Source organism: Prorops nasuta, unplaced genomic scaffold (assembly GCF_024137725.1).
Source record: "Prorops nasuta isolate Cenicafe-Biocafe unplaced genomic scaffold, Cenicafe_Pnas_1.2 PNAS00002, whole genome shotgun sequence".
Lineage (NCBI taxonomy): Eukaryota > Metazoa > Arthropoda > Insecta > Hymenoptera > Bethylidae > Prorops > Prorops nasuta.
Window position 1 is genome coordinate 9,142,232 of NW_027116799.1, and position 22,645 is coordinate 9,164,876.

General features: G+C 32.6%; 2 protein-coding genes across 7 annotated transcripts; both read left to right on the forward strand.

The window, feature by feature from the left end:
• Positions 1–690: 690 nt before the first annotated feature.
• Positions 691–3,649, forward strand: Tif-IA (RNA polymerase I-specific transcription initiation factor RRN3 homolog Tif-IA). Of its 2 annotated transcripts, none has more exons than XM_066733674.1 (7): positions 691–831; positions 1,381–1,711; positions 1,790–2,009; positions 2,093–2,198; positions 2,264–2,416; positions 2,482–3,170; positions 3,238–3,649. In XM_066733674.1, exons 2-7 carry the CDS (start codon positions 1,508–1,510, stop codon positions 3,585–3,587), a joined length of 1,722 nt encoding a protein of 573 aa, XP_066589771.1. In that variant the 5' UTR covers positions 691–831; positions 1,381–1,507; the 3' UTR covers positions 3,588–3,649. The 2 variants fall into 2 exon arrangements, with proteins under 2 accessions (XP_066589771.1, XP_066589763.1); XM_066733666.1 differs by having other exon boundaries at positions 695–831; positions 2,482–3,155.
• A 5,212-nt stretch (positions 3,650–8,861) lies between these two features.
• On the forward strand, positions 8,862–21,354 carry LOC136781978 (sentrin-specific protease 7-like). Of its 5 annotated transcripts, none has more exons than XM_066741057.1 (23): positions 8,862–9,043; positions 9,967–10,340; positions 12,205–12,317; positions 12,406–12,539; positions 14,418–15,206; positions 15,361–15,527; positions 15,593–15,635; positions 15,871–16,038; positions 16,460–16,601; positions 16,668–16,877; positions 16,957–17,127; positions 17,210–17,386; positions 17,465–17,616; positions 17,758–17,840; positions 17,912–18,244; positions 18,334–18,595; positions 18,670–18,752; positions 18,833–19,052; positions 19,134–19,543; positions 19,631–20,207; positions 20,367–20,450; positions 20,496–20,616; positions 21,213–21,354. In XM_066741057.1, exons 2-20 carry the CDS (start codon positions 10,099–10,101, stop codon positions 19,755–19,757), a joined length of 4,026 nt encoding a protein of 1,341 aa, XP_066597154.1. In that variant the 5' UTR covers positions 8,862–9,043; positions 9,967–10,098; the 3' UTR covers positions 19,758–20,207; positions 20,367–20,450; positions 20,496–20,616; positions 21,213–21,354. The 5 variants fall into 5 exon arrangements, with proteins under 5 accessions (XP_066597154.1, XP_066597144.1, XP_066597136.1 ...); XM_066741047.1 differs by having other exon boundaries at positions 20,515–20,616; XM_066741039.1 differs by lacking the exon at positions 20,496–20,616 and having other exon boundaries at positions 21,213–21,352.
• The last annotated feature ends 1,291 nt before the right edge of the window (positions 21,355–22,645 follow it).

Sequence of the window (22,645 nt, forward strand, 5' to 3'; positions counted from 1 at the left end):
CACATATAACATTATTTTAACGTTTTGCGTTGCTTTACGTGAAATTTTACATTAAATTGCACGCAAGAGCGACGTACGGTAAAAAGCACATAAGATTGCGTTGCGTTAAGTTCACAAATCCGCGCAACGCCACATAATCCTATCTATGTGCTTCGCCGTACGCTGCTCTACGTGTAATTTAACTTAAAACTTCACATAAATATAATAACTTGTTTTTGTACGGTAAGACCACTAATTCTGTTCATCTCTAAATTGGGCTCTAATATCTCCACAAGATGCATATAAATATCACTGTTGATATACGGTAGAAATCTCAAACCCATTATTCGTTAGTAATGGATCTAGCACCACTTCTTGTAGCTCTTTCCTTTCAGCTCTTCGGTATTCAGTCCTTTCGCTTTCTTCTAAATTCAGCAAATCGAAAGCAATTATTACTTGAAATTACTAGAATTCTTGTCTGTAAACTTAAGATGTACTTAACATCTAAATATGGTACACAGGTGCTGCCGAAAAGAGGTGCAATACATCTAAGTTGTTAAAAGCATACGAAGTCTGTGCAGCACCAACCAGAGCAAGAACAATATAAGGACCGGTGTCAGTTCAAATCAGGCAAGCCTCATATCCAACATAACAAGCAACAATCTGAAATACTGCCAACAAAAATTTGTACTTTTAGATTTTTGCAGTTATGTTAAATATAAGGCTTGCTTGCTTTTCCAACTGATACTGGCTCTAAACTACTAAAGCTCTTGCTCTGTTAGCTGCCCAACCAGCGTACTTTTGGCTCGGTAACTCTAAATGTAGTCCAAGACCTCGATCGAAAGCTGACTAGTAAGTAAAAGTGGGAAAATTTTACTGGTATCGACCAATAATGTTTTTTGTATTGCTTTTGCCTTATCTTATTTCATAGCTTTCCAAACTGCCTTATATATAAGTGACAAAGTAGGTGAATTTATCCACAACCTAAACGGCAGTTGGTCTGTCTTTTCTCTATCTATGTAATCCTTGTTCACTTTCAACATTTATCTTCTTTGATCGAATCGTTACAAGATAATTTTTCAACAAACAATTTTAGCATTGTCAACTCCATGCTTTGTTCCGAAAATATTAACAATACTGAATAATATTTTTCGCAAAAGCATAAAGATTTGTTATTTATTTTTGATATCTATCTGAACAAATGTGATCGGCATAAGCACAGTATTAGAGTTACCGATTTTATATAAAATATGGTTAACCATCTTTCTATACACTTTGTTCTGATTGGTTTTCTCATTGACTGATCAGTCCAAGCGAGCAGCATAGTGTTGCGTTCGTTTATTCACTGCGAGTACTAAAACTCTACCTACAGCGTATGTCACGTAAAATATTGGTTTTCAGTACTGGCAGGACATTAACGAACGTAGCCAAGGCATGGCCGGCATGCAGTAGCAATATGGCATGCATGGCCGCATGGGTAGTTAGTTAGTAATGTTTTTGGACGAGCTGCTGTCTGTATCGTTGCAAGATGTCAGTCGTTTCTTCAAAAATTAGCAGCGTGTCATCGATTTTAAAGACCCCAGGAGTTAGATCTAAGCTCTCAAGACCAGCGAATAAAGTTTATTTCAAACTACCCCAAGATTTAAGAACAATTATACTGAATTTTGAGTCTGGGGAAAGCAACAAAGAATACAATAATTTACTCTCAATACTTCAAACTTATACTATAAAGGTATAATCATATCTGTTTTTTACTATTTCTGAGAACAGCTAAATTATTTACTATTTTCTTATTGTTTTTTTTTTATAGGACAGTGATTTATTAGAATTTTTAATTCAAGTAAAGGAATGTGCAGTATTATTTGGTCCTGTTCATAGCCCTTTTATAGAAGCGTTACTGAAAATAAAGTGGATTAAGTTATCGTCAGAAACATTAACTTCATACAAAGAATGTTTAGAAGACTTAATGTGCTTACAGTCATACCACGTTAAACTTATAATTGGTAATTTAGTTGTACAAATAAAGCCAGGTGAGTTGAGTGCAATTGTTTTACTTCCTTATGGGTGGTATTATAAAATTACTCATTTAAATATATTTTTCTTTTAAATATAGAGGAAAATGAAAATGAATGGGTAGCTGGAGAGTGTAGTGAACAAGACAAGATAAAGCTAGGACACATACATGATATTTTTCAAAAAGTTCTTAAAGTTATTCCACTGTAAGTTTACATAAAGAAAAACTTTCTTGTTAAACTGAAAATAATTGATAAATGTTATCTTTCAGGTCAAGTAAAATCTTGCTTCAATCAATTAGAGCTAAATTTCCATATATGACCCATGACACACATACTCATGAAATCTATGTTTATGCATTATTGCAAATACCAGAATATGCTCCACAACTGCAGCTAGATATCTTGTCTCTAATTATTAACAGGTAAGTATATAGATTTTTTATGAAGTTTTTAAGTAGAAAGAATAATTTGAATTCCTTATTGGTAGGTTGATGATATTAGACGTTAATATTCCTAAAGTTGAAGAAGAAAGTGAATGTGAGGATGAAGCAATGGAGGATGATAATGAATGTGAAAACATGTCCCAAGATCATAATGAAGATAATAGCAATGAAAATCAAGAAAAATCAAATACACCTACAATACATCTAATGGCACATACTTTAGATATTTGTATAGAATTAGTTTTAAATTATATACACAATGTTTGCTTTGAGAAAGATGTTTTACAAGTAGAGTCTTTAAGAAAAATATATTTTGATATGTTGAAAATATGTGAAGCAATCATATTGCCTACATATGCTAGTCAATATGTACAGTATATTGTGTTATATATATGCAGTTTTAAGCCTGTTATAATCGAATCTTTTGTTGAATGGTTGTGGCAAAAGGCATCTGATCCTAATGTATCTTCTGTCATTCGTCAGTCATCCTTAGCTTATATAAGAAGTTTACTCGCAACAGCAGTTTTTGCTTCTTCTACTATAGTACAAGCTACACAGTTGAAAATGGCAAAATGGATACATAATTATATCGCCATACAAGATGCAATAAGCTACGGTTGCGATGATACGAAGAAAGAGCATACTGTATTTTATTCAATTTGTCAGTCATTATTTTTTATTGTGATTGAAAGGCACAAAGACTTCATTAACACCAGAAGTAAGTATTGCAAGTGTACGATTGTTATTTAAAATTGGAAAAATTGAAAACTTAATTCTTACCACATATTTTCATATTTCAGATATTTTGTGCTTACATGAATTGGATCTACCTAAAATTATTACATGTAAATTAAATCCTTTAAAATTCTGTCAACCAGAAATAGTATGCAGTTTTGCCGATATCACTCGCACTTACCAATTAGCATATTGCTACACGGTGATAGAAAATAACCAACGAATTCAATTACCTGTTCTTGAGGCCGGTCAACACGTATCAACATTGAACTATGATAGTTTTCTTCCATTTGGCGAGTTTGCTTTACCCCAGAGCGGGCAAAAAATACTTCCGTTAATTCGACAAAGTACGATAAGCAAATATAAAACTCAAAGCAGGCATAGAAATGACAGTATAGGGTTTATGTCTGATTAATTTAATTGTATTAAAATTTCGATTACATATTTATATTTAATAAAAATTTTGATTCACTGTTCAAACAATTATTATTTTCATACGATTTTATGATTTTCTATACTCAATCATACCTAATTTTCAAAGTTGACCATAATTCCTGTGCTACTATAAGATTCCATATTTTGTATTACGTTAAAAGAGATAATCTAGATTTTTCATGTCCTCCAGAGGCTTTTTTACATCACCTATACGCGACTAGTACCTGTACATCTTTCTTAGTACTTTGCATAGAAAAGGATCCTGAATATGGGTGAAAGTTTCATTTTTTGAAATACTATAACTTCTGAAGTAGGTCAGTAATTTTTACGTTTTCTTTTTTAATAATTTGATTTTATTTTGTTTAATGATTCGTTTGTTTTTTATTTAAACAGTAAGAATGTTTCATAGATTAAAGTACAAAATTTACCTTTTCACTTTCCCTAAATGGGAATATAGGAAATACGCATGTTAAAACTATCATTTTTCATATCAATTTTCTGAGAACGTAAACAGCGAAAGAATTTAATATTTAAATCGATGCAAATACCTTTCACCTAATGATAAATCTTAACCCTTAACGAACGAATGCCGCCATACTCGCGACATCAATGTCGCGAGTATGGTGGCATTCGTTCGTTAAGGGTTAATATTTAAATTAATTCTTGAGAGTAGTCAAATCACATAAGAATTATCCTAAAAATGATCATTAAAATTATCTTATGATTAATCTACGATCGATAATAAATTGTTGATTACTCATGTGCTCCAGGTGATTAATTATTAATTAGGGCAATGATGAGATAGGCGTGAGCCACGAGTGACTTCCGCGTACTTACTATCTGTTAAGAAGCAGTTTTTCCACCGATTGATAAAAGTCGTGGTAAATTTATCCCTTTGGTAAAACTTAAAATTGAATTAAATTTAATTACAGTTTGTAATATTTAACAAACAGATAAATTTTACCAATAAGTGGAAAATTGGCCCTAAGTTGGGTTTAGTACTTAGGTAACAAAATTGGTTCCAGTGATGCCGTTATAACCAGAAACTCGGTCATTTTTATGACATTGGGACCATTTTTCTTACTAGAAATATTTCATAGGAATTAATGACACTGGTATTATTTAGAAAAGTAGAGAATGCAATGAATACCGTCAACAATGCGAATCGTTAAAAAAATAAAAAAACCGCCATTACAGCACACGAAAGCTTCAATAACTCGTAAACTACACGTATAGTAAAGGGGTTTTATCGGCAAATTCAGTTTCATGGGATTAAGTTTACTTATGAAACCATATTCAAACCTTGGTATCTTTTAAAACCTCTTAGTTTGCAGTCTTGTGTTATTCATCTTTACTGACGCTAGGCATGGAAGGACCATGAGATGGTTTAGGATTTTACAAAGGGCAATGAAAATTGGTAAATGCTACTTAATATTCTTTAGAATAATGAAAACTCACTTTTATTGTTAAAATATATAAATAAATCAATAGAAAAATTTTATAGAAAACGATTTATAATTCTACAAAATAAGTAATAATTATTGAGAGAATCGAAAGAATTACAATTGGTAAACATATAATTATAAAATAAAATATAACTATAAGTACGTTCTGATGTAATTCATAACTATTTTCATGCAATTAGAAAAAACTATTTTATGAGTACCCATATCCAATAATGAAACTCGTAAAACAGTTTGTGACTAATTTTTATTTTAAAAAGATCATATTAAATTATCAATGCTCTTTCATTATTAAAAGAAGTCATAAAATATTCTATATATGTAAATAGAGAGCCTACATATTCTGAACTATAAAACACTCTTTCTTATATAAATTTTCTGTATACATTAATCTAATATAGTTTATTTTTTAATGTTAAAAATGATTTTGTTTATACCACTTAAATTTGTTGCTTCTATGTTGCCTGATCCAAGTTTTTAATGCAGTTCCAAGCATTTCGCTACTTAATTTTTGTGTTAGCTTATTTGTAAAAGTATATATATATACCCATATAGCACCAAATGACTTAAAGACATCTTTTCGGCGTCTTTTAGTCAATTGGATGACTAAGGCCGATATTCATAGTCGTTACTTATATTTAAGACCGACTTAAGCATAGGTTATCTTTTTCTATTACTGTTAGGTGAAAAAATCGATACTTTAAGTCAGATTTAAATATAAGTAACGACTATGAATACCGGGCTAAGAGATGTCTATAAGACAATTTTTAGTCAAGTGTGCTGTATGGGTATATATATATATATATATATATATGTATGTTTCACAGAAAATTTTATTGACCTAAATACATAGAAGAGAACTTACAATAAAAATAATAAAATAAAAATTATAAAGCCATAAAAATATGTGAATATACAATTACAAATAAATATTCTACTGATTTAATTAAATTATTTACCTGATGTATTTTTAAATTTAGGAACTGCATTCCTTATAAATTTTGGTTTAGACTGTCTCATAAAATTATCTTCCACAAAAAAATGTTCCTCGCAAAGGGGATAATGTTTTTTTACTTCTTTTCATTTTGCAAAATCTTGCCACTTTTTAATACCATTAAATGATATTTAAATCGTTTATAATTAAAAAATGAAGTTATATTTATTCTTGTTAACTTAAAGCAATTGTGATTCTTACCCTTCTAGATCTTCAGAAACTTTAAAAAAAGATAAAATTTTATATCCTTTTTTGTTTTTTCGTGTGATTTTAATGCGCACGAGACAAACATTTTTATTTAAAAATTGTTATTGATTCCAAACCTTCAAAAACAGCCAATTACAATACAATACACCGATCGGCATTAGCGTCTGACGATGGCCAATCGGGCCGCATGGCCAATAACAGAACGACATAGGCAGCGTTCGTTTATTAACTGCGAGTAATAAACTCTACCAATCCCTACAATGCATGTCACGTAAACCATAGATTTTCAGTATTGGCAGTACATAAACGAACGCAGCCATCATCAAAAGTGGTGTCGCTCTGATGCGTTTAGGAACCACAACCCTGCAAGTTTTAGGCAGTTTTGGGATGAATTACCTATTGTATCAGCTGACTTTACAGATTTTCGGCTGCTTCTGCATTTCCCTTCCTTTGTAAATCTCTGTGTGTCCACGATCTTAAGAAAATTATTGCAAAAAATATAAGGTCAATCAAATTATTACTTTTCCGTTAAAGCCGTACACTGATTTGCCAAACTGGCTGAACAGTTTTCGGAACTAAAAATCGAAGCGATTTTTTGGATTGTGTGGACAAAAGTTTAATGACATATTCAACTAAGGGCAAGGACCTCTCAGATTATGAAGAGCTCATTAAGTTAATTTTGCTATATTTTACATGACGTATAAGGTAGCAAAATTAGCTTAATAAGCTGAGAGGTCCTCGCCCTAACTCAAAGGCTAAAGGAAACCAATTTCACCATTTTCTTCTGACGCAGCTATAATAAACATAAAGGTACCCTTCTCTAAATTATTTGAGCGCGCGCGCGCGAGAGAGAGAGAGAGAGAGTGAGAGACCCTAAATTTATGCTTTTATACCAGGATCCAAATGTCTAACATGTAACGCGCGGTGCCACGATGTCTTTCTTTCTCTCTAACAAATAGAAATCTTATTGTTTCCTTTTTTAATCTGCTTTCTAGGCCAATTCCATATTTAAGTAGACCTATCTATACGATTGAATTAAAAGTATTATGTAATAGTAAAGAAGCTTAAATTAAAAATCGAATAATAACATTAAGAAATTGATTCGTCGATCTTTCACAGTTAACTTCATTCCGTATATTCTCTGCGAAATTATTATTTCCTATATATATTATAGGCACCGTGCGCGAAGTACAACGATAAAAAAGTGAGAATGTGTTACTTTGTCTGCTATAGAGACCGTGCACACCAACACAATGATAGCGATGTGTGAATGTATAACTGTATACGTATGAATAAATTACACTGAAAAACTGCGAAAATTGACCGATAGTTTGCGCTGATAGTATGCATATACATCAATATACATTCTTATCTCACTGTCATTGTGTTGGTGTGCACGGTCTCTATAGTATAGGCATCACCTTGCACGCGAAATACAAATGTTATGAAGTGAGAATGTATCACTGTGTATAAATATGAAGAGCACAGTGAAAAACTTGTCAATAGTGCTGTCTATCGTTAAATTTGTGCAGTTTTTCACTGTGCATTCCATATATACACATATAAAGACAATTCAATTTCCTGTACAGTGTACCTATAATTAATCCCAATAAAATTAACAGTTTCTTTCTTTTTACACTAAAAATATACATTTCGCGCGCTTCTACTATATTATACTTATAATTTAGTCGCACATAGATAGGTCTAGCAGTATCCTCTTACCATAATTTGTGAAATACGTATATATAATTGCAGGTCGTAGAAACTAGATTAGAAGAGGACATAATGAATTCTTTATTTGTTCTTACAGATGGAACGATACCGTATAGCACCATTGAATTTCGGACGCCTCAAACCGTATTTTGTAAGTTTAACGAAAATTTTCGGTATCAGTCGGTACGGTCGGTACTAATCAAAAACGAAAGATATACTTCTATCATTACACGCATCGATATTTGTCATTAACTGCGATCTAACGTATGTATGTACGATACCGAAATTTATTAATAAGAGTTACAGAATTACCTTTCTATATTCTTTTATTAAGGGTCGGTGAAACGTTCGCAAATGCAATGCTGGAAACATAAGAAATTGAAGCCAAAATAGCAGATTTCATGTTTGCAAAATCTAAATGAAGATACTCTGAATAAAAACTACATAAGTTATGTGATAATTTATAATTTTTACGTAAAATTATTGTCTATTTAGTATGATCACTGCTTTTTTGGCTTCGATTTCTTAGGTTTCCAGCATTGCATTTGCGAACGTTTCATCGACCCTAAAACACGCACGAGAGATCCTTGTTCTCACTCCAATAAATTTAAGTAAGTACGTATTTATTATCATTCCTGTATTTCTAGCTCTGTCAGTTGAAGTTGGCGAAATTTTTTGTTATTACAGGAGTATGTATGTATGTATGTACATACACTACATACAGAGGATCGAAAAGCAACCGAAAATCTATACTCAGTTCTGCCAACTTATGTTTTGCCAGTTTGCAGAAGTGTGGTTCCTAAACGCATCAGAAAGGCCATTTTTGACGATGCCACGATCGAAAAAACGGGCATTATCTTCGCAACCCGTGGTCGGTCACTGTTGGTGCCGTTGGTGGCTTTGCATTTTATTCGAGCAGCTATTGAAGGGACATAAAATGGCGAAGTGTAGTTATTATTTACTTACTAAGAATCTAATAAGAGGCTAAGGAAATTTGTAAATCAATTTATCGCTATAGTGACTGCGATTCTATACATATTTCAACTTATATAGCTGTATGTAAGTATCGTCGATGTCAGTTGTTTTAAAAATTTCTAACTCGTGCTTTAAGTATCATTTATACTCAATTTAGATAATTCGCATGTTTTTATGCAACATCCTTTCGAATGCCGCTATAATATAAAATCAATCAATCATTAAATACGCGATTATTATGTTCTATCACCGGATCTTGTATACAAAGATTAAGGAATATTTCAACTCTTTTCGTCTCACATTGACTCGTTGCCCTTATCCTAGCACCACCCTGTTTCTCGATTTACTTTGCAATTCATACCGTGTACAGGTTTTTAACAAAATTTATTATATGATGCAATAACAGACTTACTATTAACATATGCAGCACCTTCGAATTCTCGAGCAATATGGATACATACATAATTTCATGTACTTTAACTTTTAGGTTATACTTTTATGTTCTTGTTTTCGTATTATTCATTTGCAGTTTACTGCGTTTGATTACTGTTAAGTTTTTCTTTATAAATTACAGATGTCGTTCTCAATTTGCTTAACACTTAATTTTAACTTTTAACAAATGATTTTATTAAATTTAAAAAAGAAAGGTGTATTTACGAAGTAAACGAGTTCTTTAATTTGATCGGTAATTTTTAAATTTGTAAATCATATATTCATTCCTACAGAAGTTCTGCCTAACAATTCATAAGTTTAATATGGTTTTTTGTCGGCGTGTCTTCTTCTCCATGTTTTATTTCTCAATTAAGCATGCTATAATTCTTACTACTTTAATTGTTTTTTTGATCCTAATTGAAGAAAAAGCGGGAATTTATATCGCTTAAATTTAAAGGGATAATATTATTTACCCCATATGTTCCGAAAATTTTAAAGAATCGAATAAAATTTTGTCATGTATTATTTTTTCATCTCAATCTGTTATTAGAAATTTATTAAATCATATTATGCAGGTACTATTGCATCATAAAAAGGCGTGAATAAATCAATGGATTCATGTATTTTAATGTAATAAAAGTGAATCTGTTTTGGTATACCTCGAATGAAGAAAAGTCGCATTTGGAATTTGTTCAGTCTGGAATAATATGGAAAATTTTTATAATTTTGTAACCAATACTGGTGATACACTTACAATTGAAGAAGTACAGAGAATTTACTCCGTAGACGGACAGAGTATTCAGTTTGTAGTTGAAGATAATAATGTTGCTATTGAATCTCAACAGTTGTTGCATTATACCACAGAACCACAAATTCATGAACAAGCACTGATTACGCAGCAAACGATAAATTTAGGGAATCAAATCGCTACAGCCCAATTGGAGCAAGGGTAATTTCTTTAGCACTTGTTAAATTATTGAAAGTCTATGAATGTTTCTTTTTACGAGAAAATATCAACAAAAAAAATTCTAAAAAATATTTTGTATGTCAGAGGAAAAAGGTGGTAAAATTGGTGAACTCCGGTACGATACTACTGATTTAAGGTCCGGACTAGTACGAACAGCTTTTTCAGAAAAGTTTTCGAGTTTCATTTAACGATGTAAAAAGGAATTTTTCTTTTAAACTCTTTAAGGATTCTTTGAAAGTTTCAAAGATATTAGGAGGTTAAAAGAACACCATTTTTCGTCTCGCAAAATAGAACTTCAAAATTGTTACCTAAATTAGTAGTGTCGTTACTCTTATAGTCAAATATGGTTAGGGCCGTTTTAATGGCAAAGCAGGCAAGCCCATTTACACCAAAACTGGCCAATAATTGAAAAACTGTCCATCGGAATTTGTACTTTCAGATTTTTGTTCGTTCTGATATACGCGAGGTTCGTTTACTTTCCTGTTAACACGGCCCTTAGTATTTATTAATTTGAATGTACGATAATTCTACACTCTGGCAATTAAATGAACTTTATAATGCCTGAAAATGATCTTTGATATTTTATTTAATGTTCAAAAAACTATTATATAAAACTGAACAATATTTCTTACGGATTATAGAATCAAAGGCGGAAGAAGTACAATCTCCCGTAAGAACCTGGGGTAAACGCGTAAGAAGGCACGAACATTAAAAAGCTTATAGCAAGTTACTCACACAATATCAGCCCACAAAAGTTGAACTAAGTTAGTTTTCTTTCATTTATAACGTGTGACATTTTTTCTCATCATTTTCTGAACGGTATTTTGTTGCCCGGCACTAATGATATACCTTCTTTGATATTTCATCTTAATACCGTGATGTTTTAGTGCTAAGCTAAAGGAAATTTGAAAAAAGAATTATCTTACTTTAAATTTATTGTTTTTTGTTATAATAATTAAAATTTCCTTAAACCTGCTATATTATTATGGCTCAGTCTTAATTTAAAAATTAATAGAATTAAAAAAAAAACAAATGCTATATTAAATAATATTATCCATGGAGCATGATTTTATTTTTGAAAATTTTAACGAAACCATATTGAACTTATAACAATCACAAACTAGATTTAGATAAAAAGAATATTTTCTTCAAATAATCATTGTTTTTTCATGACTATAATACTAAACTCGATAATGAGCTTAAACTTTAATTTAACCATTTTTGAACAGTGAATCTTTTTCGATTGCTAGGGGCTAATAATTTTAGCCCACCAATAATTCACCTTATTCCTCATCTTATTTGTCTAATCAGGATTACAAATTATTATATTGTATCATTATAGCATCATGCAAAATGTTTAATAATAAGTTATATTATTATACAGCAGTGTTCTATTGTTATGTTTACTAATTGCACCAATGAAAACGCACCAAAAGACGGGCATGAAGATTCACTTATTTCTAAAACTAATAACAGATATCATATTTGCTTTTACGACGGCTCAAACCTCGTATTCTGTAACTTCAACGAAAATTTTTGGTATCGGTACGGACCGAAAACGATGTGTATGTATAAATATACATTTCTTATTATACGTACCGATATTTGTCGTTTACTTCGGCCTAATAATATCGAAATTTATCGATAAGAGTTACAGAATTGCCCTACAGGATGTAATTATAGGTAGGAATGTCAAAGAAGATTTTTTAAACAAATTTATATCTCTCATTTTTACGTTCATTCTCTGGTGCAGTTCCATTGGTACACCTTGTATAAGCATATAAGTTTTATTTATTGAAACACTAAAAACCTTTTTTTTGTTAATAACATTTTTCTCTCTTTACAGACAAAATATATATATAATTGATACGAATGATGCTTCCAGCTCATTGAATATAACTAAAGCTACAGCTACAAGAGGAGTAAGCGGGAACATTTTAAGTATCACCGATAATAGTAGTAAGTATTACTTTATTATACGATAAGCACTGTTAAAAGATATTATGTTAATAAAGCATATTGAGATTCATTCCTTTATTCAATTCAGATGTAAAGTCATTGGTACAATATAATACTGACAGCCAACAGATTCAATGGATTAAAATGCAACAGAATAATATTAACACTGGTACTGTTGGCAAACAAAATACTGGAATATCAGAAAAAAGTCAGACTCCCACGGTAAGTTAGTGATGCGAACTTGTGGGTATTTGATCTCCCCGCTATGTCTCCCAAGCTCGCACGTACACACGCAAGAGCAGTAGTAAGTCCGTGAGTCATCCCCACTCTTTTCCGTACGCGCTGAGCACGTACCATAGTACATTGGTGCGTATGTATTTCGGCTTCCTTTGCTTAAAGGGATTCAGAGTAGACAACATTTTTTTTAAATATTGGGAATATGAATTTTTTTAAAGCGGAAAAACTCATTCGTTTAACTGCTTTTTCCTAATACAGCTCGTTTTTTGAAATCAAATAAAAATTAAAAGATGGAAATTACAAAAAAAATTATATTTTTTTCCTGACATTAATTTTAAAAAAGACGTACTGTATTATACTGAGGCAAAGTTAGACGAATAATTTGAAACTAGAAACAAACAAATACATAAAAAAATCTAGAAGGTTTTCTTAATTAATAAGTGTAGCATTATGAAGACATATTTTTAACCGCTTTATCGATGCAGAAGTCTGGTTGTGTGTAGATAAAGGGCTATGTTCGTTGTATACCACCAGTACAATGAGTATCATTTTATCTTCGTCAGTCATTTGAGCATTAAACAAAACAGGTGGCCGAATCTATAAATAGAAAATTCTTTAGTATGGTCTTATGTTAAGATCAATTGTCTCACACTTTTATCTTCAATACAATGTTCAGCTTGGTTTCCGTCTTAAGAAACTGCTAGACTGAAATTAGAGCCAGAGCGATGCCTGCAATACAGCCAGTACAAAAATGAACGCAGCCCTTTTCTAGCACACAATCAGACTTCTGTGTCGGTAAAACAGCTGAAAATTTGTTTGCGGAGGACTAAGGGTGAGTCCCACCAAGACTTGTAAGCTAAAATTTTACCTGTAGGATTTCCAATTTTTCGAAAATATGTATGCAGATTGATTAATTTACAGCAAAGCTGGCAATCCTACATTGTAAAATTTTACTTTACACGTCTTAGTGGGACTCACCCTAAAATTTCTTTAATCAAGAATCTCTTCTACAGTTTTAGATGTACTTGCTTGTTTTTAGTCCCAAATTACTTGTCTAATTCTGCTTTAGCACTATAAAGCGTACTTTTTTCAAAATTAATGTCACAGATAATATATAATTGTTTATAATTTTTACTTTTTGTTATTATTTTTAAGCACCAGGATGTTGAGCGATAAATGCTAATTCTCGTCAAGTTCGAGACCAATCAAGGGTGGGAAACACATTTTTTTTTTTAATTTATCTTAAATAATATTGAGATTTTAATTTTTTAAAATTATAAGATTGTTTTAAAAATTGAAACTGTTTGGCCAGATTCCTTCTTTGGTTAAGTTTGCGAGGTGACCGAAAAAGATATACATTAGGTTTGCTCCTTTTCGTTGCACTATCGAACTGGCGCAATTACTTGAAATAAGAGAAACATGTTTTCTCACTCAAACTTATTACTAATGCAGCAATGCAACGAAAAGGACAGTCCTATTGTCTCAACTCGTTGACTAAGCGAAGATAAAATCGAGAACGAAAGAGAGGTCCGATAGAACTATACGGGCATACGGCTCCCTCTCCTACTCGTAGTATATATCGAAGTTAAACGAAGGAGGCCAAACATATGTATGTATATGCACCGTAATAACAATGCACGTGTCCAACGCTGGCGAGCACCAGGAAGAGTGGGGTTGACTCATGGACGTATTACTGTTCTTGTGTATTTGTGAGGTTAGGTGGCATGGTGGGGAGACCAAACACCCACGAGTTCATCAGATAAGTAGTGTAGAAGTTGAATTTGAAGTACAGAGCATGTGTGCTTCATAATATTCGAAATATAATCAAAATGAATTAACATGAAATTAATGAAAATATTTTAGTGTTCAATATTTCAACACTCCAAGTCAGAAGCTGTCAACGTTGGCAGTGTAGAACGGAAAACAAATAGACTGATACAGAATAAAAACCGGCATTTATCATCGAGCGTGCAATTAGGTTCAGGTTTGTCGTCTGATGCAGCACATATAATTGAATCTGCGCGCGATAGAATGCAAAATTCGAATAACAAATCATTGGTTGTTCCACTCCATAATAAAGTGGTTAAACAAATTTATGGCGGACAATCACAGATAAATACACCGCAACCAAGATCACCAATTAGACCTAGGACTTCAGCTCGACCTCTTGGCAAAGAGATGGAACAATTAAGTGAAAGAATAAAACATGAAAAGTTAAGACAGTTGCAACAAAGCGACGGAAATCAACAGAATAAACTATCAACACAATCTGGTTTGCAACAAGTGACAAACTCTGCAGTGAAACGCCAAAATGTGCAGCAACAATCCACTTTGGCGACAACCCCACAAAAAGTGTTAAATCAAGCAGTATCCCCACCACATTCTCCAATGGATGTTGAAAATAGTCCTGGGTATGAGAGAAATCAATTACTTCAACAGAGTTCACCTGAATTTGACAATGGATCTGAATGTGAAAGTGAAAGTCTTGCGTATTTTCGTGAAAATATATATAATCCATCAGCTGCTATAGTGCAGCATCAAATTGAAGACAAAGAAGTGAAATTGTTACAGTTATTGCCAAGTGGTGAGCAGAGATTAATTACGTTCGATATACCTAATGAGGAATGCACAGTTCAAGATTTGTTGGATCAGGTAAGATGCATTTTAAACTTGCAAAAATATGATGAAGTTAATCTTTGTAATAAAAAATTTTGGTACAAAGATTCTTCAGTCTACCTTAGCATTATTAGTTGTCATATTTCCTTCAACCAATCAATATTAATTACTTAATTTTAATATTTTATAGGCAAAGATTTCGTTTTGCAGAGAAAGTGCTCTATCCTTAGTCACGGACCCAGTTTTAGGCATAAACTATATTTTGCAAAGTGCCCCAAGTGCTTTGGCACTACAAGATGGAAATGACATTGGAAGCGATATATCTCAGGATACGTTAAGTGAGAGCTACCAAAATTCGTAAGTCATTGATTATTTTCAGCTTGATGGATAGTTCAATTATATAATTACCCATTACTTTTCAGCCTATCAGATGAAAACAGCAATTCATCTACAAATCAAAAACCGGTAAGCTGGTAGATTTTTATTTTGTTTACATTTGTAGTTCAATCCTTGTATTTTGTTTATATTATTTGATTCGTTATTCAAATATCTATAACTATTAGATTCCATCAACAATAATTGGTGTCTAAAGTAATTTACTATTAATTAATAACCAGAATTGTTTCATATTAAATTTAAATGTCTATTAGTATACATGGTAATTTTTATACGACCTACAAGAGATTTTGTATAAAATTAGGATCCAGTATACATCGAGGGAAAACTTGCTGTGTGCCCAAATTGTGGCATCAGTTCCATGGACTTCAACCGTTGTGATCGATGTAGATACAAATTACCATCAACTGTCAAGTCCATAGATGCATCAGTGGGTATGCAAGAGAAGAAGGAAAACACAATATCTGTTAATGTAAGGATTATGTCAAACAGAAGAAGATATACACAGAGTGCATTGTGCCCATCATATTTTCTTAATACTAATGTTATAGTTCCAATAGGAATGAATAATATTGTTACACACATTTTTTAAAGGACTAATTTGAGTCTTTTCATATATCTGATTTTCATTTTGTACTTTTTTTCATAATTTATTTGAACAGTTAAATTAATAGATGGATTCTTAACGATCATCTCGTATAATTGTGTAATTTTTTAATTTTTAAAACAACTTACTTCTGATTTCATATCTAATGTGCCGTATATTATTATTGTCAGATCATTTCAGGGAACTAGAGGGAAGCGGATTCCGGCGATTGTCTTAATATAATATTAATTGTTTTTGTATTTGCACCTATGTATAAAAAAAGCACGGTTTTATATTCTGCTTGCAGGCTTTCTATAAAAAAAATAATGAAAGGAGTTTGGGGACAAAGATTGACAAAATGGAGCGTGAAATGGGTATGTCAAAAAAAATCGGAAAGAGTAAAGGAAGAGGTGGTGCTTCGAGAACCCGATTTATTCATAAGGAACCAGGTAAATGTAGTTGATTTTAATATTTTATTAGAATTTTAGTACAAACTTTGATTATTTGTTGTACAGAATGTTTAACAATATCGTCCGATGAGGAGGAAGATACTAATAAAAGCAAAAAAGGAGACGCAAATTGCAGCGGTAGCCAATTAAATGATGACAATAGTGCTACAAATGAGCAGCAACAAGAAATGGAATCTCTTGAAAAAGAACCAATGATTACAAATAATACCTCTAGTTTACTTAATCAATCTACTATTTCAGAAAAAATTAATAAAGGTACACGTCGTTTCATACGATTATTTAATACAGTGGGATTTTAATAATTGTAAATAATCTATGGGTAATAATTTTTTAGCGGGCAATGCAGACAGTGAAAATAGACAATGTACAGATAGCTCTATTCCACCTTCATGCATAGCCCTTTTCTGCCGTACTGTTAGGATAGGATCATACAAATTTGTTCCTCAGGGTCAGGTGACGATTTCTCAAAATGGTTTGGCATTTGGCGTACCATTATTAGAAGACGGTAATGGTGCTTAAGTTTCTTTAATTACAAACAAAAAAGCAACATATATTGGCTGGCAATAATTTAATGTGTTTTGTTGCAGCTAATTCGTATGTAAAATTGAATGTCAAGTATAGTGACATAATTAAAGTATTAGTACATTATGGAAAATCTATGCCAGTACTTTTTTTCTATACATCGACGCGCGCAGGTGCAACCATACGCGAAGTGCTTGGCATGCAAGACTTAAAGGGAGCATATTACGATCCAGCCGGAAAAGGTAAAATATGTTTCTATTAACTAATTTTATTGTACTCATGAATTAATAATATAAGACCTTAAATGTAAATTTATACAGATATAACGCACAAACGAATAACATTATTACCCGATGACTTACCTGATGATACAAAACAAAAAATGCAAAACTTATTCTCATGTCCAAACACACTGGAAGAATTGAATATTAAGGAGGCAAATGAAATTTTATTGAGGGCTTCGCCGAAGGATGTAAGTCAAACTTCTGTGGTTTTATTAATAGTTTCGATCGGATTATCAAGAAGCAACTCTTTTTTTTTTGTTTTCTACTTTTTCTTATTTGATATTGCAACAACAATTTACCGATTTCACTTCATATTTATATTATTATAGAGTCTTCAAGTACAGAGCCTAACAAGAAGACAGAGTCAAACATCAACTGCTAGTAATACTAATTCAAACGGCGGGATACAAACGTAAAGAGAAAAATTATTTGTAAATGTAATTTGAGATTAATTTGCATGGCATTAACTTAATCTTTTTATAGGATAACTGTTTATCCGCCCCCACCATCAAAAGGAGGTATAGCGATTAATACGGAAGATTATTTATGCCTTGGCGAGGACCAATTTTTGAATGACGTTATTATAGATTTTTATTTAAAATATCTTACATTGGAAGTGCTTTCAACAAATGATCAGCAAAGAACACATGTATTTAGCTCGTACTTCTATAAACGTCTAACGAGTCCACATGCTCAAGCTGCTGAGAGCAACGTTCCACTATCTCCACCTGCTAAAAGACACGCCAGAGTGCAAAAATGGACGAAAAATGTGAACATTTTTGAAAAAGACTTTATTATTATTCCTATCAATGAGCAGTATGTAACTCTAAAATAAATCAGAATTGGAGTTTTTACTGTTGCAGCTATTGCAATTTTTATTAATGCGTTTTAACTTTTTTTTGCAGTGCCCATTGGTTTCTAGCCATTATTTGCTTTCCCGGATTAGTAGGTAAGGTACCTGTGAGTCCGGTAAACGAGAAAACTAAAGATCTACAAAGAACCGCACACAGGATAAAGAAGTTGAAAGAGCATATTATAACTATTGGTAGTACGACTATAACGCCTGTAAAAACACAAACAATAACCATAGATCAGGCTGATGATGGCTCGGAACGAGACGAGGCTGAAGGAGACGATGATGAAATGGAAATGGATAGCGACGATGACGTTAGAAAAATTTATAGTTCTTTCAATATCGATTCATACAGCACTCTTCTAATGCATTAAAATGATTATTTTAGGAAGAAGCAGAAAATTCGGAGGAAGTCCAAAATCAGCGGAAACAACCAGATGCAACTCCTATGGAGCAAAAGGATATAAAAGTGTAAGGTCACCAACAAAATCGCTTATAATTTTTTTAAAACTATTCAATTACGCATTATTCATTTTATAATTTTGTTTCAGTCCCTGCATATTAATATTTGATTCCCTCGCTGGAGCGAGCCGTTCGCGAGTAGTGGCTACATTAAGAGACTATCTTACTTGCGAGCACATTGCCAAAGTAGGAGAAGAAAAAATCTTTGCAAAAGAAACAATTAAAGGTGCTTGCCCCAAAGTTCCGCAGCAATCAAACTTTACAGACTGCGGACTGTACGTTTTACAATACGTAGAAAGTTTTTTTAAGGTAAGTTTCGGTAAATGCATTTAAATTTTTATTCGTTTCGTATTTATTGTAAAACAACTTATGGATTTTTCTGTCATTTAGAATCCTATTAAAGATTATACATTGCCGATAAAATCATTGAAAAACTGGTTCGAAGAGATCGTAGTCACTCGAAAGAGGGAAGAATTATCACAATTGTTAATAAAATTGATGAATGCGACGAAAGGCTATAAAGCATTTAGTTTGCCTACTGTAAATTTTCCAACACAGGACGGTAAATTAAAAGTAAAACCCGAAGCTGTTGAGATGAAGTCAACCAAAACTGAAATAGAAAGTAAGAAAAAAGTTAATTCGGAATCTGAAAGTCGAATAATTAATAATAGTACAAGTTCGGTAAATAGCTCAGATTCGACAAGTGAGTTAGCCATAAGAACCATTCCTGTTTCAAATTCTAACGCTCTATCAAATGATAGTAACTCAGATTCTTCAAACGAGCCTAAGGTTACTCCAAGGTAAATGTGATAAGTTGATCTCTTGACGCTTTTGTTTAGAGCTTTAAAAATTCATTTAATTATTGTGTTTTCTTGTTTCTTTTATAGAACACAAACTGACACGATGAATTACCTAAGAGCGAAGCGTATTAATAGATTGCCAAAAACTGAGAATCAGGATGAATCTCAGACCGCTAAGAAACACAAAGGAGAGTCCTTTGATTCTTGTAAATAAATGTTAATTTCTTTTTTATAATGAAAACAATAAGTGAAGTTAGTCTGCATCAAGAATACACGAATTAAACATCAAGAGCATCATTTACCTATGTAACAAAATATGTAGTGATAATACTTCATAAGTTAAATAAAAAACCCAAAACAGAAATTGTATCGTCATTTACGTTCAAATCTATATGATTCACCAATTCCCTTTTTGTTAGTAAAGGATATCTATGTTATTCTACTGAGATAATTTAGGCTTTTATAAGTAACTAGTTATTTAAAGCTAGAGGGAAACTATATATACGTATAGATACATTCGCCGCTAACAAGTTTTAAATAACTCTTAAGTGAAATCGTATTCTGCGTGGAGCGTATAGTAAACGAGGAAAATCAAAGATTTTGGTGAACCGTTGAAGTATTGCTGAAAAAGATAAACAGATTTAAATATTCAATGTGATAAAACGTAAGTTCTACAACATGCAAGTTAAGGCATTGTAACATACTAATTTACGCAGCTAGCCTATTCTATGTATAGTAGATAATATACTACATTTTTAGCTAATTCTTCTAACTTGAGCTATACTATAAATACATTTGAATACCTTATGATTGCATTTTGCAGTTACAGAGTATATGTAAGGCTTAATTTCGTTATGATGAGCTGTTCACGTTCAAGTTCGTCAGGACATGTCTGATAAATCTAATGGTCAGTTAATACAGTAATTCAAAGATTAAATAAATTGTTGTATAGATGTAATCGTTTCTTTTAGATTCTTTTATGCAGTGTTATTTTTTTCTACACCAGCGCTTGTCTACTATTAAAATAATATTTCATGGAGCGCATAGGAATTATAGGAATTGACGATTGGCATGTAGGGAGGTCATACTTACTTAGGTGTATCATATGTGTGTATATGTGTGCGCGCGCGGTATACAGGGTCGTAGGCGATAGTTTTGGTGCCCAGACATATTAATATGTACATGTAATTTTAATTGAAACGATAAAATTGCATAAATATATTAATCTATACATTTGCTGTCACTGGAAAATCATGCAATGTACAATGTGTTAGATCTATCTCGTCCAATTAATTCTCTTAAAATTATATGAATTATTTATCACCTATAACTATGCGCAATCTGACGCAATTCTTCCATGATTACCGTTTTATAATCAAAATGCGTTTTGCGGGCTGAATTTTTTAAATTAAACCCAACATTATATAAATTAATGAAAATTGGTAATTTCGTGACAAAAATTAGTTGCGTATGCTTTTGAGGCTGTTGATTCTTATGACATCGACGGCGGCCCTGTCATTATGAGCATTTTGTTTACGATGCAATGCAGTGTATCACTTTCCTTCTAGTCATGGACTTCCTTTCGTAAGATGTGGCTGTTTACTTTAATCTATCCACGTTACATTCTATACAGTTAACTGCAGTATGAATTTCAATACTTTCCATTCAGTTATAGAGAGTCAGCTATCAACAAATCTGAGTACCATTCGTCATGTCGACCATGTTCGCTTTGGCAGTGTCAACATTGTACATTATTCTCACTGGTATGATAGCGTACTGGTTGAGGAGGTATGTCACATACTACGTTAGAGAGCCTCTTATAAGATACCTGTTCCTCGAGGGAATCGCGACTGCGGAGCTATGCGGGGCGTGCTTCGAGCTTATAATAAGTAAGTTTTGCGAAGGAATAAAGGCCTGTTCACAATTGGAAGGAATTTATAGATAGTAGATATTAAAACAATTAATTTATGACATCTTATTGTTTAAAGTTTCTCAGTGAAAAACTTTTGAGCAATGATAAGTTATAAATTAGTTTTATTTTTATACTTAATACTGAATTCTTTCCAATTGTGACTAGAATATCTTAAAGAGGGGGGCGTAGTGGCAGAGTGGCAACTTTAGTCTGACTTAAAACCAGATTAATTTCATTATTGGTAGTCGCCGACAACTGGGGCGTCTCTCTGTATGGAATTTATTTATTTCTCTTGACAATTTGGTGGTCGATGGTATGGGGAGAAGCAACCGCTTGCCCTTACACTCACCTTGAAGATGCGATTGAAGGAAAACAATCGTTTCGCGTGGCTTTTTTGGCCATCTGGGCTGAATTGGTTGGTGGACTAGCCGTGTTCAGGTAAAGGTTATTTATTTAGCTTAGAAGACCCGATTTTATTACGTTGTTGCATGTACCTAATACACTTTAATTTATATAAACCATTCTGAATACAGATATATTCAAGTATTGTGGGCTCTCGAGATTGTACCAACTCATAAAAACCGAGCTTTCGAAGATTGCACGACGGACTTGCAGGTAAATCTCTCAAGTATATATATATATATATATACCCCAAGAAATCAAATATCCTCAGAAAATCCTCAGAACGGTTCAAAGATATCCACACGTCCAGTAGACATGCTAAAGATGTACCATGAACATTATTTGCCACCAGGACACATACCCATTATAACGTAATGTTTAAAAACGCTTATAAAATTATAAATTTTGTGGCACAATTTATACCAGGTACCAGTGATATTTGGCGCGTTGGTGGAATGCGTAGCTACTTGCATCTGCAGAACGGTTTCCCACGTTCTGAATGACCTAAATCCGAAATTTGGTACAGCTATTGATTCGTTTGTTGGAACATCACTGGTGGTCGCAGGTTCGTAGACAGTAAACAGAAAAGTGGAGAGTCCTGCATAAACTCGGACCTCCTTTAGAACCGTTGAAGATTTTTCTGTTTTGTGCAGCTTTCAATTATTCCGGTGGCTACTTCAACCCGGCTCTGGCGACTTCTTTAAAATATGGATGCCTGGGAACATCTTTTATGGAACATGTGATAGTTTACTGGGTCGGAGCTTGCGCTGGATCTATCGCCTCCTTAA

Excerpts from the sequence above, each read along its gene's own strand:
- Tif-IA (XM_066733674.1), top strand. The coding sequence starts at position 1,508 with ATGTCAGTCGTTTCTTCAAAAATTAGCAGCGTGTCATCGATTTTAAAG. Across the intron at positions 1,712-1,789 it reads TTCAAACTTATACTATAAAG|GACAGTGATTTATTAGAATT; the intron begins GTATAATCATAT and ends TTTTTTTTATAG. Across the intron at positions 2,010-2,092 it reads AGTTGTACAAATAAAGCCAG|AGGAAAATGAAAATGAATGG; the intron begins GTGAGTTGAGTG and ends TTTTAAATATAG.
- LOC136781978 (XM_066741057.1), top strand. The coding sequence starts at position 10,099 with ATGGAAAATTTTTATAATTTTGTAACCAATACTGGTGATACACTTACA. Across the intron at positions 16,878-16,956 it reads TTCAGAAAAAATTAATAAAG|CGGGCAATGCAGACAGTGAA; the intron begins GTACACGTCGTT and ends ATAATTTTTTAG. Across the intron at positions 18,245-18,333 it reads ATTATTCCTATCAATGAGCA|TGCCCATTGGTTTCTAGCCA; the intron begins GTATGTAACTCT and ends TTTTTTTTGCAG.